Source organism: Tinamus guttatus, unplaced genomic scaffold (genome assembly GCF_059628265.1).
Source record: "Tinamus guttatus ecotype Peru unplaced genomic scaffold, ASM5962826v1 Tinamus_guttatus_pri_ptg000472l, whole genome shotgun sequence".
Lineage (NCBI taxonomy): Eukaryota > Metazoa > Chordata > Aves > Tinamiformes > Tinamidae > Tinamus > Tinamus guttatus.
Window position 1 is genome coordinate 2098966 of NW_028289006.1, and position 18813 is coordinate 2117778.

The 18813-nt window shown below is 42.7% G+C and overlaps 1 protein-coding gene across 4 annotated transcripts in view; it reads left to right on the top strand.

The window, feature by feature from the left end:
• Positions 1-18813, top strand: part of GRIN2B (glutamate ionotropic receptor NMDA type subunit 2B) — a 238537-nt gene that overhangs the window by 194377 nt on the left and 25347 nt on the right. For all 4 annotated transcript variants that reach the window (XM_088532849.1, XM_088532847.1, XM_088532846.1 and 1 more), the window contains exons 6-9: positions 14132-14340; positions 14647-14818; positions 15464-15617; positions 17154-17279. In XM_088532849.1, coding sequence (XP_088388975.1) covers positions 14132-14340; positions 14647-14818; positions 15464-15617; positions 17154-17279 — 661 coding nt within the window. The remainder of the gene's footprint in view (positions 1-14131; positions 14341-14646; positions 14819-15463; positions 15618-17153; positions 17280-18813) is intronic.

An 18813-nucleotide genomic window follows, 5' to 3' on the forward strand; every position in this document is an offset into this window, starting at 1 on the left:
GCTGGAAAGGATCCAAGAATATGCTCTCAAGTTTTAGTTAATCTCTTGATTCCAAACTAATTCTTAACGAGTATAATAAAAAAATGCTGCTGTTCCTTTTACAGCTGTCGATCCACATGCCTGACGTGCTGTACTGTGACTCTGTCATGAATCATTGCAACTTCCATTACTGACTGCTGGAGCACATAGCCTATCTGCAGTAACTGGCATCCTTCTATGGCTAAGCCTCATTCCTCTGACACGAGGTGTGAGATGTTCTAGGTGCCACCATGAGTTACATGATTTCTTCTGTGGTGGATGAAGCAAGGCAGTTTCTCACTATGCTGACTTATGTTTTTGTTCCCAATTGCTATGCCCCTATTTAGATGGTTTAATTGAGCCCATAACCTGTTTGTAATGTAGGATGGATTATTAAGAGCATTTTACGGAGGGGAAAACTGAGCTTCAGAAAGCTTATATGGCTTGCTTAAAGTCACACAGTAAGCATCGGACGAGATTACAGACAGCACTTGGGTCCCTTCGCTCCTAGGCATTTGGGGAGAAGCAAGCACATCTGTGCTTGCTACAGCTGCTATAGTTGCTTAGGGCAAGTTTGCCCTGTGAAACTCTGCATGTTGTTAACTGTGCTAGTGTAGGCTTGTGATGGCAAATCCACACTGTGCAGAACAGTGTCATGGGGACTCAGCAGCTTGGTAGGGTGCAGGACAGCTGCCTTAGCCTGGCAGCCTGACGAGGTTCTCAGCTTAGCCTTGATGGGCGAACATGGCTAGACAGCATCTGGACCGTAGCTGGCTTGCATCCAGCCTTCCTGGTGTCCCTGTGCCATCCGCACTGCCATGCTTCTAGTCTAAGGTTGCACAACCAAACAGCTTGAGTCTGTCCACACCTCCAGTGAAAACCAACCTTCATTCTCCTTTAGCTTGTTACAAGCACATACTGTGGCCTGAGAAGTCTTCCTTGAGCATAATCTGCCCGTTTAGTGTTCTCCTTTCCTGTCACCTTCTGGACACCATGGACATCACAGGCACCTGCCTGCATTGCTCTCTTCTGTCTCTCTCCATGATCCCTTACAGTTTGGCTTCCACCTTCTTTGCCTCGTTCAATCCCTTGGCAAGGTCAGTGCTACTTCTCTCTTCATAAAGTGGTATTACGTTGTCTGTAAATTGATTGATTGGTTTGCTGTCCACCACTTTTTTTCTTTATTCCTCCCTCATTTCCCAGTGCCTGGTGATTCATTATGATCCACCTCTTTCACTACCTCACGAATAGCTTTTTCTCGATTTTCACTGATACTTTCTTGGCTTGTTTATTTGTTTTGTGAAGGCTTGTGCACACTCATAAAGATCTATAAGCAATTATATACAGAAAATAAAAGAACTTAGCAGTGATTTCATCAGGTTGCAAAGTGAAGCTAGGAAATGCCAGTCTTGTTTCCTGGACTACCTTAATTCTGTTCCTTCAAGTGTCTTTCTAATGCAGAGATTGAGGCAGGGACCCCATGGAGAAAGTTGTATGCACACATTAATTAAATCTTGAATTAAAACGTCCACACACAAGTGGGATGGAAGTAAGTTTGAAAAGGAAAATGCAAACCTGCTATTTCCCAATATTACAACATAAGCACGGTCATTTTAATGTAGTCTGATTTATATTTCTTTCTTTTTTAGTGGAAAACCCAAAGTATTTTCTGTAGAAATGTGTTTCTCATTCTCTTGCATGCATGCTGAGGCTTCAGCACTGACTCTGACTGATCAGTCCAATGACTAGCATGACTAATCCATACTAATGCCACAGACAATCATGACAGCTTGGACCACTTTGCCTTTCTTCTGCATCCTAGAGATGGTGAAGTGCAAGGGAGCTTTTCATAGCAGGATGCATTTAAAAGATAGAGGCAGATTTAGGTGACCTGTCCCTACTATGCCATAGCCTTATCTGGCTTTGCCTTTCCTTTGTCCCGCCAAATTTGAGGTGATCTTCTGACTGTGTACTGACTGGTTTTATGGTTTTATATTTGGACTCCATGATCTCAAAGGTCTTTTCCAACCATAATGATTCTATGACTGTGGTACTGATGAGGGTGCCCCACTGATTTACTGGGATGATGAAGTTAGCTCTTAAAAATATTAATGCTCAGATGCTATTTGGGCTGTCTGCCAGGATTTCTGTAAGAAAGTGACAGAAAAGAAATGATGGTTATTTAACAGTTTATAATGCAGTTAAGACTGAATGAAATTTGATGGGCCAAAGTAAAAATCATGTCCTTAGCCTGAGGGTTTTTTTGCCTGCTGACTTTCAGATGCCTATTGCAAAACATGATGATGCTGGCTTTTCTCAGAGAACTGGTCTAAAGACTTTTGTAATGGAAAATGTCACAGAACCTAATTACAGGCTTACTACCAGCTCCCCCTGTAGTAGAGGCAATTGTGCGTAGAGATTTAAATACACATTTGAAGTCATCCAGCTAGTTCAAGACTGCCAGAGTCATTCCATATATGCACTTGTATGTGCCATAAAGGACCTTTTGCAACCTGCTGAAAACCTTAGTTTCAGCTTATGTCTCCAAGGCTACCTCTGTCATCCCTGTTCTTCTTTCTGGTTGCAGGAGGGAATGCCACATCATCATCTTTGTGCTGACATGTTTAGGCATAAAATAACAGACAAATATTTGAAAATTGTGTGCTCCTGGCATCAGTGCTAAAAGAAACGGGTAATTTTATCTTTCTAAGGTCATGCTCTCAACAAATCAATCTCTGGCTTAACCCGTTTTTTTTTCCTAGCTAGAGCTGGCCAACATGTGACTTCTTCTTGCTTCCCTAAAGCACTGGTTTTAAGGTTACCACTCTTTCTAACAATACTCATTTGATATTGCTCTTTGTGCACAGGGATGACTTGCAGCTCAGATGACCACAGCTGCGATCTTGTCTGGTCTCACCAAGCCCAGATCTGCTCAAGATGACTACTGCTGTGTGCATGTGCATCTGTGTGCACATGTGTGTCCATGTATGAGATAGGAAAGAGTACATACTTTTGACAGAGCCACTTCCTACTGTTCACAGAGTTTTCTGGCTGTGGTCGGCATGGTAGTAAGGCACGTGTGCAGTGAACCCAGCTGCCCCACTGGTGGACTCTGTCCAATGGTCTGTCTAACGGTCTAACAGTCTGTCTAATGGACTGTCTAACGGTCAACTCTTGTCTGTAGGGCTTCAACAGAGCTGGCTGCAGTCATCCGGTGCTCGGTCCAAACACAGCAGAGCACAGTGGTAACCTCCTCCTTTGTTCTCAAACTCCTCCGCTCTAGGAGTGGATCATGCAGAGTCCTGCACCTCCCAGTTCCCTTTCTGGAGCTCTCATCCCTTGGAGATGTCCCCTGTCCTGGGTATAAGCTTCTAAAGTAGGCTAGTGGTCTACAAGCCACACTGACCTCCTCAGAACAACTCAGCTGCCCTGGCAAGCTCTCCTGTCCACCAGCCAGTCTGCAGCAGGACAGATAGAAATGTCCCACTAACCCTCACTCCTGGCAGAGACATGTGGAGTTAACACTGCTTCGGTCGGGGCCAGCACTTCATTTCTAAATACAAGGCAACTGTATCATTTGGGCAATATTGAGATGGGAACAAACAGCCAGCTCCAACCCCATCTGGATGTCCCCAGCTTGGAGGAGGTAAGTGGGCACAGGACTATTTCTCAGCCCAACTTCCTCCATATGCCTCTACCCTGATTTACAGGAGCCAAGTCAGTGAGAGCTGAGACAGCTGGGATATCTTGCCAGGAATTACACCTCCAGTCTCGCTGATTTCTGCACCTTTGTACTGGTGTCACTTCTGATACCAGTCCTGGCACAGTGACAGCATGGCAGCAGACTAAAGGCATGAGGCAGGCAGTGGTGAGAAGACAGATCTGTGGCAGTAGGGAGCATGCACACAAATGCATACTCGCCTGGCTTTGCCCTGCCTCGCTCTCACAGAGCCTCCCGGGTGGCTGAAGAGCTTCAAAGTTGTGGGTGTGCAGGTGCTGGGAGCATGGGGGACCACGATCTCAGACATATGATGCAGGTGCCGCCTGCTGCCTGTTTCCTTCTGCACATGAAACCCCCTGAGCACTGTGTTAATTGAGGAGCATAATAGAACATAAGATAAGGACAGAGGGAGAAACAAGGCAGTGAGGTTATCTCCCCACCCTCTTCTCCCCCACAGAGATGGTTCTGAGAAAGTCAAGATAAAAAATGTGCAAGGATGCCAGAGAGCAAGCCCCCTTATACACACATATAGCAGCAGGGGTGTCCCTGGATGCCCCTTCCCCATATCCTAGCTTTTCTTCCCATCTGGCTTCTATTAAAAGCTGAGTGAAGACAGCAGTACTAAAGTGAACGGGTTAGGGGACCAAGGTCCAGAACAGGGCTGTTGTTTCCACTCATATTAAAGATCCTGTTACAACTTGGGGCAGTGAAACAGGGGGTCATCCATTGGCAAAGACCCTCATAGCCCTGTGAGGTCCTCTGCCATGTGCCAGGCTGGAGCGGGCATGCAAACACACAGCCCAGCTGTGTGTCCCTCTTGCCTGCTCCTCCTTGGGACACTGGCTGTGGCTACTGCAGATGAAATCAGGGCTGGATCTGGAGACAAGGGGTTGTGGAGTGGAGTAGCAGCACTTGCCATCACATCCAGAGCTCTTGGTGGTAGGAAAGAGCATCTACAGAGCTGCAAGAGCCTGTCTGGAAGTCTTGCTCTCAAAATGTGCAGGTATCTTCTTCCCCTTTCCACTGGAGAGAGAAGAGCTGAAAAGGCTGCATCTCTCTTTTCCAGGGTGAGCGTGTGTCTGTGCCTGCCTGTGCCTCTCTATCTGTGAGTCCAGTGCGTGGCTGTAGTGCTCAGGGCAGGGGCAACGGGGCTCTGCCTCTGGAATATACAACATGGTGTGTCCTCAGTGAAAGATAGAGCAACTGTCTGATATTCCCAGAGATGCTCTTTGAGGCAGCACCTACAATGTGTATTACACAGTTCAGAAAGCTGTGAGGTGTAGGCTATCTGCCCGCTCTCTTTTCATGCTGCTTCTTCTCCCACCCTTGCCAGCATGGCTACATCTGTCTCAACAATTAGCTTTCTCTGTATGAGGAGATTTATTTAGCTTTCCTCTAGGTCTGCATTTTTAAACAATCCTTCAGCCTCAGATCCCAAGAGACCCTGAAAGAGAGAGGTTCATTCTGGGCAAAGAGTAGGTGTCACTGGCCACAGGAACGGGCTGGGATTTTGTACACCTTTGTACGGGCCTCGACTTCGTTACTGCATCTATCAGCTAAAGCTGAATTAGCAAGTTTGTCCATCAGTGTAGCATGTTTCATGGGCGGAGAAATAGTCTGAGTGAGAAAAATGAAAGCTCAGCAAAAAGCAAACCCAAGCCCAGCACTCAACAGGAAAAGCCAAAGGGAAAAATCATTAGATATGGCATTACATGCATGGACACGTACTGGATGCAGACACTTGCACAATGCAGACTGCAAAATGCTTTTATAAAGCATCTAGATGCTTTTATATGCAGATAAAAACACATGCACATATCTTTCTTGAACCTTTGTAACTCCTGAACCCCCCGTCACACAAAACACACCATCTTACGAGCATCCCTGCTACATTTTCCCTGTCCCATGGTTTTGCAGAGGAGAGCAGTAGAGACACTCAAGGTGAAATCTGCTTTCATCTTAGATAAGCAAGTGACAGGGGCAATCTAAATCTCCCTAGCTTTCTAATTCATCTTCCAGAGCAGAATCAGAATAGCCTGGTGCTGCTAGTTTTAAGAACATGGAATTAAGCTGCCCTTCTCCTATCCAGAGTCATTTCAGAAGAGCATGAGGCCCTACAGATGAAAAATTATTGAAGCAAGAGCCTGAGTTAGGCTTTGTCTTTCCTGGTTTATGGGAGGTGGTTTATGCTGGATAGTACAGTCATGAAATGCTGGGTTAGTACTTTTCTTTTGAAGTCTGCAGTGCTTGTAAAGATATATATATATATATATATTTCTAAATCTTCCTCCAAAATCCTAACATATGATTTGCCCTCCCAGAAGCTATGTCTTTCCTGAATTACTTACATCCTCCAGCCCACTCAAGCCACAGTCAATACTACCGTGAACTGCCTACTCTGACAATTTACCAGTTAGGCTTGTCCTAGCTGCAACGTGCATTTCCATTAAACATGCTTGCCATTTTCTTGTACACTGTGAAGTATTGAGGAATTTTTGTTAATATGTTCCCCTGGAAATCATACAACTCCTGCATGAACCAACAGTGCCTGAATGAATGACACTGTGCTAACAAGTTCACACTACCAACAAGAGCTTTGCCATCAGCCAGTGAGAACTATCAGCTCTTTAAGCCCCTCTTGATATCTTCTGGCTTAGAGGTAGGATTTACTGAGGCAAACACCTTGGCATTCCTGCCCCTCAGTGACACTGGTGGAATTTCATAGTTTATTCACTTTGCAGAAGACAGAAGCTTTCAAAGTATATCTCATTAACCTTCTCAAGCTAGTCATGGCAGGGGACAGGACCTCAGCAACTGCAAAAAGCATATAAATGGTTCAGGAAATAAATGTTTCTGCAAAAATGGCAAGAGCTATGTAAATGCCAGACCTCAGTGATAAGGGGTACTGCATTTCTGAAAAAAAGCTTTTATTCTGCAGAACTGCAGAAATGAGATGTAAAGCAACAGCAGGTACTTCATCCTGTGCTTATTTTGTGCCATGCCTCCCTCTGGCATACTCTAGGTGCTGTTCAAAAATAGAGGGAAGAAAATTACACCATCTCCTGTATGCTCCTTGCTTAATTGAAAGGCCATCAGAAGTAATTCCTCCTTCTGCAGGTGCAGTGGAGAAGCAGCTTTCCCCAGGTGGTTGTGGAAGGTGAACTTGAGGTTCAGGAAGGAATGTTTTTTTTTTCTGTGTTAATTAATTTTGCATGTGGTGTGTTCACAGCCATTTCTTGTCTGCTTTAGCTGATCTGGCTAATTAATCACCCTAAGTGTTTGTAAACAGAAGATTTTTGCTCTCTGTGGCATCTCTTCTCCTTGCTTAGCTTGCTTAGCTGTAGACCAGCCTGCCTGAAGACACAGGCTTGTGGCATCACTTGGATAACATACCTGGAAATGGCTGTTAAGTTAGCACTGTGAGAATGATGAACTTGGTTAAAGGCTAAGAGGGATGGTCTAGTCACAGGCCAGGTGAAATGGTTTTGCTGCTGAATGAGGGAAGTGTGTGCCGAGGATGTGGAGACATCGATCAGAAGAGTCTTTTTGTTCGTGTGGATGAGTCGGGGGACAGAGAGATAATGATTTAGATGATGTTCTAACATCTGCAGACTGAAAAGTCAAGGAGAAAAGGTTTTTCATAGAGGATTTCCTCCTCTTTCTTATATTTACTTGAGGCCACTGGACTGGAAAGGCTCATCTGCTCCCATCCCTCCCGCTGTATGTAGCAACATTATATAACCCTATACAAATCAGCAGTGTGTCATCTTAACCCGACTTAAGTTGCTTTCACTACTCTTTTTGGACAGCTGTTCCAAAACCTCCCTCATTTGATGGTTAAAAAAAAATCGTATTTTCAAGGCAAATTTCCTCACAACCAGTTTTAAACCACTTTTTCCTATGCCAATATTGTTTTCTGCTTAAAAGAAACTTTTTTTCCTCCCTTGCACATCTGTACCCCTTTTATTTATAGAGAGCAGTCATATCCCCTCTTGGCTTTCATTTATCTAGGTTAAACAAGCCTTTTAATCTCCTCCTTTAAGGCAGGCTCTCCCTTCCCCTAATCACTCAATCCAAGGTTATTTTTGATAACTAGCTTTTTTGTAAGGTTTTTTGCCATTTGCACAAACCGAGTGTAGAACAGTATGACCTAGTGTCTAATCAGTAATTTTGGGGTGAAGAACTGTGTCAAATATTAGGTCCAAAAAAAAAAAAAAAGACATAAGGGTGCAGCTGTTAAAATTTGCATTTGTTCTTCACCTTATCTCTAGAAAGCTGAAGGCTCCCATAATGACTTAATTCCTGATGTAATTTCTCTTCATAACATCAATGACATCTCCATGCCAACTGAAAGGCAAGCCTATGGATTTACAGTAGATCTCTGTAGTACAATTCCAGTAGAATATCTTGCACAAGCCTTCCAAAAACTACCTTGATCTCAAATGATTCTATTTTATTCAACCCTTTTATTTCATTACAGAAAAAACAGAACAACTAGGCAGCACCCCCAGTTTACTTCTACTTTTATGTTCCCTGAGCAGCGCATACCTTCCATTGCCTGTGTCCCTGTTATAATTACAATTTCTATGGTGTTAGTGTTATTCTTGCAATAGCTCTTTTGGGGTCCTGCCTAGTTGTTCTGTTTTTTCTGTGTCCTCATTCAGGATCTGTAACAACTGTTCTGACATGACCAGCCTCTCATTTCCCAGAGGGGTTGTCAACTATATTGCCAATAACGCTAGTATTTTTCTGCCTTGCTGCCCAACACCCTACTTTTACCTTTTCTATATTTGTTTTCCCTTTTTTCCATGTTTTAAAATCAGGTGTAAAAGTTACATAATTTTCCCAGTTAATTATCTGACAGCAAAGATTAAAGACAGAATAGGCTTCCCATTTGTACCATTCACAATTACATGCCACAGTGTCTTCTCATCAAGCTCTGTCAAATGCACTTATGTGTGTATCTATCTGCTCATTTCCACACTATTTGTGAGCCTCTAGACCTTTTTTGTATTTATCTATCCAGTGCATTCTGGAGGCAAGGACATATAATTATCTCAATTTTACACAATACAGAGTGGAGATGCAAAAGTATTTGCACATCAGGTCCAAAAGATTTTCGACAACATAGGGAATTGGTGGTTTCCAATCACTGCCCTGTATTGATGCCTTAGTGTTACACCACTCAAATGAACAAGCCCCTCAGCTGCTGGAAGAGAGAGTTTAAAAAGGGAGGAAACATGGTTAGTAATTTTTAGGAATTAAGGAAAATGGAGTCCTAGGTTTGTTTGGAATGGTTGGAATGGTCTTTTTTATTTTGTTAAATGAAACCAAATCCCATTTATTCTTTCTCTGGCATCTCGTATGTATCAGGAGTGACAACAAGTGACAGAAGATTTAAGAGGGGAAAAAAAAAAAAAAAAAAAAACAGAAGAGCAAGGCATGGTAGAAGTAGGAGCCTGAATGAGATTAAAACTATCCAAGGTTCTGCCTAAACATAGTTCACCTGCAATGTCTTGAATAGGAAAAGCAAGAAGATCAACATTTTCTCCCAAACCTTCACTCAAAATTGGGCCCCTATGTTTTTAAGCATATTGCAAGAAATCAATCTGAATCCCTCCATTTTCACATTTTCACCAAGACTGTAACCTCAGATTTTGTACTCTGCCTAGTTCTTGAAAGCTAAACCTCCAGGGGAGTTTATGCCTCTCCTCCTCCTTCTTCTTCTTCTTCTTCTTTTTTAATATTTAGTTAAAGGCTTCTCCATATGCTTTTGTGTTTTGTAATCCTGCTTCAGCATACTAAGAAAAGCTTGAAGGTTGACTTCTGCCCTGGCTAGAACAGGGAATTTTGGAAATTCATGTGAGTAATCTTTTTGGTTTGTAGCTTGATACCACAAATTTGAGTAAGGATTTTGTAAATGGGTGTTGGCAATTTGAACAGGTGGTTGCTTTTGCTATATGATATCCATTGAATGAGACTATCAGCTCTTCTGTGTTATAAATATCTTACTGACCTGATAACGCTAAAACCAGCACATGTAGTGGAATAAGAAAATACATTCCCCTGGTTTAAATTGCAGCAAGAAAGATTTGAGTTAGATATCAGGGGAAAAAAAAAAAAAAAGCTCTTTTTACCCCTTGGAAGTATAGTTAAAGACTGGAACAGACTTCCCACAGAGACTGGAGGCTCTCTGTCAGTGTGAGGACAGGTTAAACAAATATCTTTCATAAATGGCTCTTACAAGCCTTAGCATTCATTGGGTGGGAGAAAAAGCCCTGTTAAGAATTAGTTTCAGGGACTAATATGTTACCACATCTCTCATTAAAGATGCACATTAGCATGCCTTTATTCTGCTTGCATCCTACTGTGGTTAAGGTACTTTCCCACTCTGCTGGAAGGCTTTGGGAAGGTTCTGACTTATTTTCCTCTTGTATAAGCAATACTACCTTTTGTCCATTCTGGATAGCTTTTACACTTAAGCAAACCAATAGCATATGCAGTTGATTTAATTTTTATTCTATAATAGCCAATAGCTCTCACTTTCTTCCTTGCAGTAATATTGTATTTCTCCTCCTCCTAACACCTTGTTTTCCAAAGTAGTACCTTGAATTTACGGTAACAATTAGCTGCTCCCCTCCCTCAACACCTCCAGATCCACCCTCAAACCAAAATGTTATTCCTTTCTTTGAAAGATTGGATGCGATAGAGACAGATCAAGGAGAAGTAGCTCATTAGTTACGATGAAATTTAAGCTCTTAGGATCCTTGTCCTGGGAGGTTTGGTATGTAGGGTCATGCCCAGGGACTGCAGAATGTGACTAGAAAGGACCTTTTTAAAGATCCCTTCCATCCTTATTTTTGCTGATTTTGTGATCTTCCCAGACTCCTGGTGGGAGTTTGAGTGGCTGGACACTGATCGCAGAACACCTGGTGGGTCTTGAAGCTGCAGGGTGACAAATATGTAGGATGCCTGGAATGGTTTATTTTTCCTCTTTTTGCTGAGGCAAGCATTGAGCAGAACCTAAGTAACAGCAGTTTACAAGCTGTTAATACCAAGTACCCTGAGACTTCAAAAGTGCCTTGCTCTGCTCTGCACAGCTTGGCAGGTTATATTCTTTAAGAGTCGGCATCATTACCTGGACAAATCTGTGACATTTAATTCTGCTGTGGCTAACCTCTGTCCCCACAGTGAATTGCTTCTTCTCTCTCACAGCAGATTGTCTAGCACAGAATGCACATTTCTAGCATGCTTTCTCTTGCACTTGTCCGTCCTTTGCACATCTGGCTTTTCTCATTATCTTAGCTGTCCTTGCCTACGCGCTACTTAGGCCCCCTCCTCTTTAAGTACTTGCATGCACATTGACTCTTGCATGCACAAGCACTAATGAAGTCTGCCTCTGTTCCTTGATTCACAAAGATTTCTTGATTTTCCTTATTCATAACAGCACATGTCTAGAGGTGTGTAGGTTGTTTTTTAGCATTCCCAATTGCTCAAATTAGCAATAAAATGTAAGATATGTATGTGTTCTTGAGGCACTTCACAGTTAACATTTAAGCCATGCTTTCACTTATATCCTATTTTTTCCTCATTCTTAGACAATGTGTAAGGATTTTATTGGATAATAAGGAAATGGCATGTGCTGACATATTTGCAGCTAGGTGCTTTGGTGCTCAGGAGGAGGCTGTTACAAGACTGTCACCGTTACTCTAATTTTGTAACGTCAGCCATGCGGTAGAGTAGTGTAATACAGTGAAACGTGCCTGGCACGCAGCCTTATGAACTCCCCTTCTGTCCCAGGAAACTTCTGGGTAATTATGAGTTGAGCTTGTATACCTTATCTAATTTATCATTTAGGGGTTTATATCATGCCTATTACTGTGATATCTAAGTGCTGCTGAGATACTGCAAGATGTCTCTTTCATCAGCTGCTCATTCCTATAAGTTAATGTTAGTGAGCTGAAGCCTAGGCTGCTCTGCACAGCATTTTAATCACCCGTCCCTGCTGAGCCCTGTGTGTTATTCTGCTTGTCTGGTGGCTTTGTTGAACTGTTTTGGGAGATTCGAGCTCAGGTACCCGTGGGGTAAAGATGTGCTGTTGAAATCTGTGGCCCAGATGATGGTGAATTGAGGTGATGGTGAGCCAGGAGGTCAACAAGTGGGAAGCTGAGTTGAGGGTTGAACAGGCATTTGTGAGTATGTGCTCTTCATCCCCTCAGAAATGCACTTGCTACATCAAGGCTTAGCAACTAGTCTGGAGGGGCAGAATGTCGACTGTGCTAGCCAAAGACATCTCTCTTCTATGGGCAAAAGGGACCCCAATGGTCGGGGCTCCCAATCAGCAATCCTTCACCTGCTCAAAGTGTATTTAAAAATTGAAGTAAATTCTCCCTATGTGCTAAATAAGAAAAAGGAAAAAAGAAAAAGAGCGAGAGAGAGAAAGAATTAAAATAGCTAGGTGTCCCACTCCCTCCTTCAAACAGGCACAGGTGCAGGGAGAAACAGAGGCATGTGCTACTTGCCCTTTTCTGCCAGATGCTGGTTGTGAGGGTCCTCAGGAAGGGTCAGAGCAGCTGCATGGCTCCTTCCCCCCCATCTCACAAAAAGCAAACCAAAAAAAAAAAAACCCACAGTACTGCTCTTAGTGGGGTACTTTCTCACCCAAGCAATAAAGGGGGAAGCTGCTGTCTGCGGGTGCTGCTTCTGCCTTTCTTCTCCCTCCACAAGCTCCCCAGAGTTTTTTTTTTTTTTTTTTCCTTTCATGGCCAGATGAAGCAGTTGTTTGTTTGTTTTGAAGGTGACAAGTGTTTTATGCAATTCTGGCTGCTTTCAAATGCCAAACCCCAGCTGGGCTTTGAGTTTCACAGAATAACCGCTGACACCTAATGAGCCTCTAATAAGTGCTTCTCCCTCCCTTCCTGTCATTTAAATAAATAAATGAGTGAAATTTGGGGGTGGTGGGAGGTGGTGTTGGATTGCAGTGGAATGAAGCTTTTCTGTTTACCCGCAGAGCAGGTACACTGCTAAGAGCAGTCGCCTAAGCTTCCCACACACGCACGTGTCTCAGCCCTGGCCTGGAGGGCTTTCTTTGAGGAATGAGCAGGGAAGGAGCGAGCCGGGAAGTTCGTGCTCAAGCCCAGTTAGGTTCTTGCACTCCTTGCTCAAGCTGTCAACCGAGGTGCTAATTAGTGTCAACTGTGATGGGGGGAAAGGAGAACAAAGACAAGACTTTGAGAGTTTAAAGTACAGCCGGTGGTGGATTTTTTTATTTTCCTGGAATTTCTGGAAGGAATGGTCTATCATGAGCAGCAGGTGTCCTAAATGTATTGTCTCTTTAGGGAGTGGAGCAGCTTCAAAACAAATATTCCTATTTGTGGCAGAAGCTATAAGGCAAATGAATCCCACCCCTCTTTTTTTTTTTTTTTTTTTTGACCTCTAAAGATGTTATTTCTCTTTACTTAGAAAATGTCAGAGTGTGGAAAATGAGAAGATTGCAGTATTTTCTTATGGAAACATAGAAAGAGTGAAAATCATAACTTATGCTAGATTTTCCTTTTCACATGTCAGAAACACAGAGCAATTGTCTCCAGCTAAAGTATGTAACTGAGTCATTATGTAAAGACAGGAGTAGATATTTTAGTGAGCTCTTAGCAGGAAATAATGAGAGTTGCTGTTAGACAAGCATCTCTGTCTAAGTTCTTCTGTGAAGACATTCCTGAAATTGCAGAACATCTCCCTCTTCAATTGCCTGTCCTCTATCACTCAGGAGAACCCACTCAGTCATGACCAGGATGGGCAGTCTTTTTCTAGAAGCAGGAGTTATTTCTATAGCCAAAATAACTTCATTTAAAATGAAACTAATGGGTATATATCACTGAAAACAAATGACAAAGTTTTCAAAAATTAAAGCCGTTTTCTTTTGACTTTTCCAAATGAAGTATTTCAATTTCTCTGTTTCAAAAAGACATTTTCTTTCAGTATTTGTTTTGATTTCTCCTCTTTTTAAGAGGGTAAAAAAAAAACTTTTTTTTTATTGTGGCGAACAGGCTGAAGTCTACATTTCAGGAGATAAGCTCTGCTGTTGTTGTTTGTCTGAGAAAGCTGAAAGACAACATGTCTGTTTGACCATAGTGATGGTACCTCTCGACTTAATTGCCCAGCAAATGAGACTGCCAGAGAGATGAGATACCCCCTAACTCTTTTGTTTCTCTCCTCCACCGTCTAGTTTGAACCCATTTCCTTAGGGCATTCTCCTTAGATATGCCTCCTCACATGGGCTGTAAAACGTGGGTACTCCAAACTGGTACTCCTACCTCAACTAGCAGGACCTGTGGTCATCACAGAGAGCTAGGGCAGCTAGAAGTCAACCTTTCATTGTGTGTGTCTCCACAGGTGGGGAAATGGAAAGAAAAAAAGTTGCAAATGAAGTATTACGTATGGCCCCGCTTCGAGCTGTATCCCGACTCTGAGGAACGGGAGGACGATCATCTCAGTATTGTGACCCTCGAAGAGGCACCATTCGTCATTGTGGAGAACGTGGACCCCCTCAGTGGCACCTGCATGAGGAACACAGTCCCTTGTCAAAAACGCATCGTGACCGAGTATGCACTCATGGGCTTTTTTCCCTCATATTGGCTCCTCCCCTCTCAGAAGAATGTGGAGGGGCTAATAGTGGCAAAACATGAAAATGCTCTTCAGAAAAGTCATTTGGGTTTGCTCAGCCTGACTCATGCCTATTCATGACTGGCCTTGGTGGGACAGTCATCACAATGCGTCCCCTCACCCTCAACCACAGACAGTAAAAGTGAAGTTCACCATGGTGTATTGTGGAAGGAAAGCACACGGATGGCACAGGGGCATTAAGGGAACTTTCCTCAGTCTTCTAACCCCTAATTTTTGTCTTTTAGGAACAAGACTGATGAGGAGCCAGATTATATGAAGAAATGTTGCAAGGGGTTCTGCATTGACATCCTCAAGAAAATCTCAAAGTCTGTCAAGTTTACCTATGACCTCTACCTGGTCACTAATGGCAAGCATGGGAAAAAGATCAATGGGACATGGAATGGAATGATTGGAGAGGTCAGCAGCAAAAGGAGGGCATGGGCTGCATCCCTAGGCTGGGGCTTATTACTTAGTTTCTTTCCTGGGAAGGCACAGAAGCGACTCTATAGAAATGATTGACCTGGATCCTTTTTGGACATAGGGTGAATTAATCTGCTTTGACACTTTGACCATGACCACTTTTCCTGCTCATTGATTAATTATTATTCCCTATGGTGTCACAGATTTGGCCTTCACTGTCAAATCAAGAGGTGATATCCATGCACAAAACAGGCTGCAAGCTAGATTTTAAACTGTATATAAGGTATATAAAGAATAACAAAAGACTCTGCAGTGTTAGAGGGAGGAGAAAGCAAGGACAGAAAAATGAGATAAGGCGTCTTCTCGGTGGATGATGTGTTTATCCTAAGACCTCTGTGGATTTATTTTTTTATACACATACCAGCTTTGAGGGGAAGATTAATTTCTAAAGATTTCCTGGAAGAAGAAAGTGTCCTGATGAAAGATTAGAAAGAAGAGACAATAGAAACAATATAGGGAAGGGGGATTACAGGAGTAAAAAGGCACTGTGGAAAGGCAAGAAACTGATAAGGGGTTTGCCTGTGATTCTCAAAAGAGGTTAGTCTTGGGTCTGTGTATGATCTCTTCTTTTCCCTTCTCCAGGTTGTCACCAAACGGGCCTATATGGCTGTGGGATCTCTTACCATTAATGAGGAACGTTCAGAAGTGGTGGATTTCTCTGTGCCCTTCATTGAGACGGGAATCAGTGTCATGGTGTCACGTAGCAATGGAACTGTCTCACCTTCTGCCTTTTTAGGTATTATTTTAATCTAAAATTAAAACCTCCCGTTATCTTCATCAAAAATTAGGTGAAGGTTGTTTGTGACTCTTAGACTGAAAGTCCCTTTTTGGGAATACCTGTGGGACAGGTATATAAAAATAAACTGTGATGTTTTAGTTCCAAATCCCAAGCAAGCAAAATCCAGGCAAATGCAAACACATTACCTAGAAGGTCCAAGGCATTTCTCAATACTTATTAAGCCTAATTCTGTCAGAGAATTGTCTCTCTCAGCATTGGCATCTATGCTACAGCATTTAGTTTTCCAGTGAATACACTAATAGCATATTCAAAATCAGAAAAAAAAAGTTGATCCAAGTCTTATACTTGGTATGCCATTCTACTTAGTGATAACAATTAGCAAGGAAATTTTGCATCTTTAGAGACATTATTTATAAAGAAATTAACTTGACCCTCCTTAGACAGAGCAACTGATGAAAGTTAAGGATCTAACAGAGTTTCTGAAAAAAAGAGTTTTGTCATCAGTTCTTTGATGAGCTAATGCCATGCCTTCTAATAAAATTGTTTCTAATGTCCTTCAGTAATGCAGGGCAATCAAAGAATGCAGAAATGATACTGCATTTTCCCAAGGCATCGGTGCCTTCCTGGAATCTACTATTTGGCTTTATAAAATACTTCATGATGCAGCAAACACACTGTATGAGTTACATAATTTCTGTCTCCTCTGTGCCAGAATCCTGAGAATATTTACAAACAGAAGTAACCTTATACGGGTAAAGATTTTTTTTTCCAAACCTCTGTAACTAGGATTTTCATGGCTACTCACTCTTCTGTAGTTTTTGCCTTTAGCTATGTCCACCGATATTGTCAGGGTATATAAAAGCAGCAGTAAAATAACTCAGTGTTTTTTAAATTACAAATAAAATGAGGTTCCAATATGGCTGTAGTCTGGAACAAAGTTCTAAGATTCTCTAATCTGGTTCTATCCCATCTTTATCTGTTCAGGCTTGGAGAAGGAGGAGACCTGCAAGGGATTATATATTTACAGAATATAAATAATGACATTTCTAGAATGAGCCAGTGTTCCTGCTTCTACAGGAATTGAATTGTTGAAAAAGTATAATCACTATGGCTAAACCTCAGAAATTGGGAGATGCTCTTTGGTTCAATAACATCTTGAATGTTTAGATGCTTGTCTGAGTCTCTGCCATTTTAGTCTGATTTTCCTCACGCTCTCCAGATGGTGCTGGAGGACTTCCTGGGAACAATCTTTTATCAATGTGTTTTATCAGTACATGTCACAGTGGCTGCATGTAGTTCCAGATGGAGCCATGTATCACAAATGTAGCTGTAAGAATGAATGCAGTCATTACAGAAAAAGAAACCACATCTTCCAGTTCAAGGAGTTTTTGAGACCTAGTTGAATGCTTCACAGCATTTTTTTTAACCTATTGCCCCATTCTCACAAGGATGCTATTGAGGCCAAGGAGGTCAAGAAGGGGTAAGGTGGCTGTAGTGCATGGCCTTTCACCATGACTTTCTCTTCCTCTCCAGAGCCATTCAGTGCTGACGTATGGGTGATGATGTTCGTGATGCTGCTTATAATCTCTGCAGTGGCTGTCTTCGTCTTTGAGTACTTCAGCCCTGTGGGCTATAATCGGTGCCTTGCTGATGGCAGAGGTAAAGGGATTCATTTCCTTCTGTGATCCTCTCTCACTTCTAATCCTGGTTCCTTCATCAGTGGTGTTTCCTTTGCCTGAAACATGATATGGATCTAGTCCACTCCAATCTGTGCATTCTGACTAAAGAGGGCAGGGAGAGAAGCGGAAAAATGGCTGTTAAGAGAACAGATGTGTATAATGGATAAATTGCTTGGCTCAGGAGACCGAGCTGTGTCGCCTTTCATCTCTAAAGCACGTACTAGCTCCAATTCATTTCTCACTGAGGGGAAATGGATTCTGGTAGCTGGCGCTGGCAGTGTCTGCAGTGCTGCTCTCTCTGAGGCAATCAGAAGGCTCTGCATTTTCAATCTGTCCTTCAGTACTGCATCTCATTTGAGAGCCAGCTACTGTCTTGCCCCCCACTCCACCAGCATAGTTTTATGTTCTCCAGACTTCACATCTGTCACCTGAGAGTCTCTCTCCCGTACTTGGCTCTAAGGCTTATCAAAGCCAACTGAGAAAGTGAGAAGCAAATTGTCCTGGGAGTGGACAAGAGAGTATTTTGTAGGGGAAGCAGGAAATACTGGGACCGAGTGATCTGTCTTTGTCATTTTGATTTTCAAAAGAAAATTTCTGGAGTTAAAGAGGAGGGTGGACAGACAGCTTGAGAAACAGGGATCTGTTTTGCCTTACTGGCATAAAGACAATTAGCAAGTTGAACCAGCTGTCATCTCCTTAGCTTCACCCCCTGTTGAATCAGCCCTCAAATCTTTTTGAGGCCTATTGGTCAGTGCAAAATATCAAGAGAGAGATATTGGAAAACACTCATCTAGTGCTTTGAGAGAATTTGTACTACCAGACTAGAGGGGACTGAAGAAATAAAAAAGAAATTTAATGGGTATACAGGCTGAACTGTGGAAGTTGAGAGCTTCTCTCTTGGCATGGAGCTGGGAGGGCCTTTATGAGCAGGTGCTCTTGCCCACACAGATCTGTGGAGGCAAGTAATATTAAAGCTGGGAGATATTAATATAGATGTAACACTAGATGCTATCCTTAATGCAGGTGTGAAGTCAAATGCAATTACTAAGTTAGTGAACTGCAGCTGCAAGTATCGATAGTGATGAGTAGTTATGAACAGCACTTCATGATCAGGCAGATATAATCCCTCACAAGTGTAACATGCAGATGAGGAAGACAGCTGCAGAGACTAGTGTTCTGTTTACAACGATACTCTGGCTAATTCACAGTGACTGCATTCAGTTAGTCTTCCAGGGTAGACCCCTGCCTCCCATGTCTGGATTTTCTCTTCATGGACATCTTTCTGGTGTCAGGTGAACCTGTGCTGGGTTTTCCCCCAGAAGGAGAATGCATGATTGTTGGGGCATTCAGAGTTTGAGGGCTTGAAAGGACTATGGTTTGGGTTGGAGATTCCCATCATTGTGTTGGTTTGTGACTGACAAGGTAACTGTGAAAACAAAGCCATCACTGGAGAAAGTATTGAAAGTAATCACTGGAGAGAAGAAGGCTTTAGGAGAAAACTTCTGAAGGTTTCC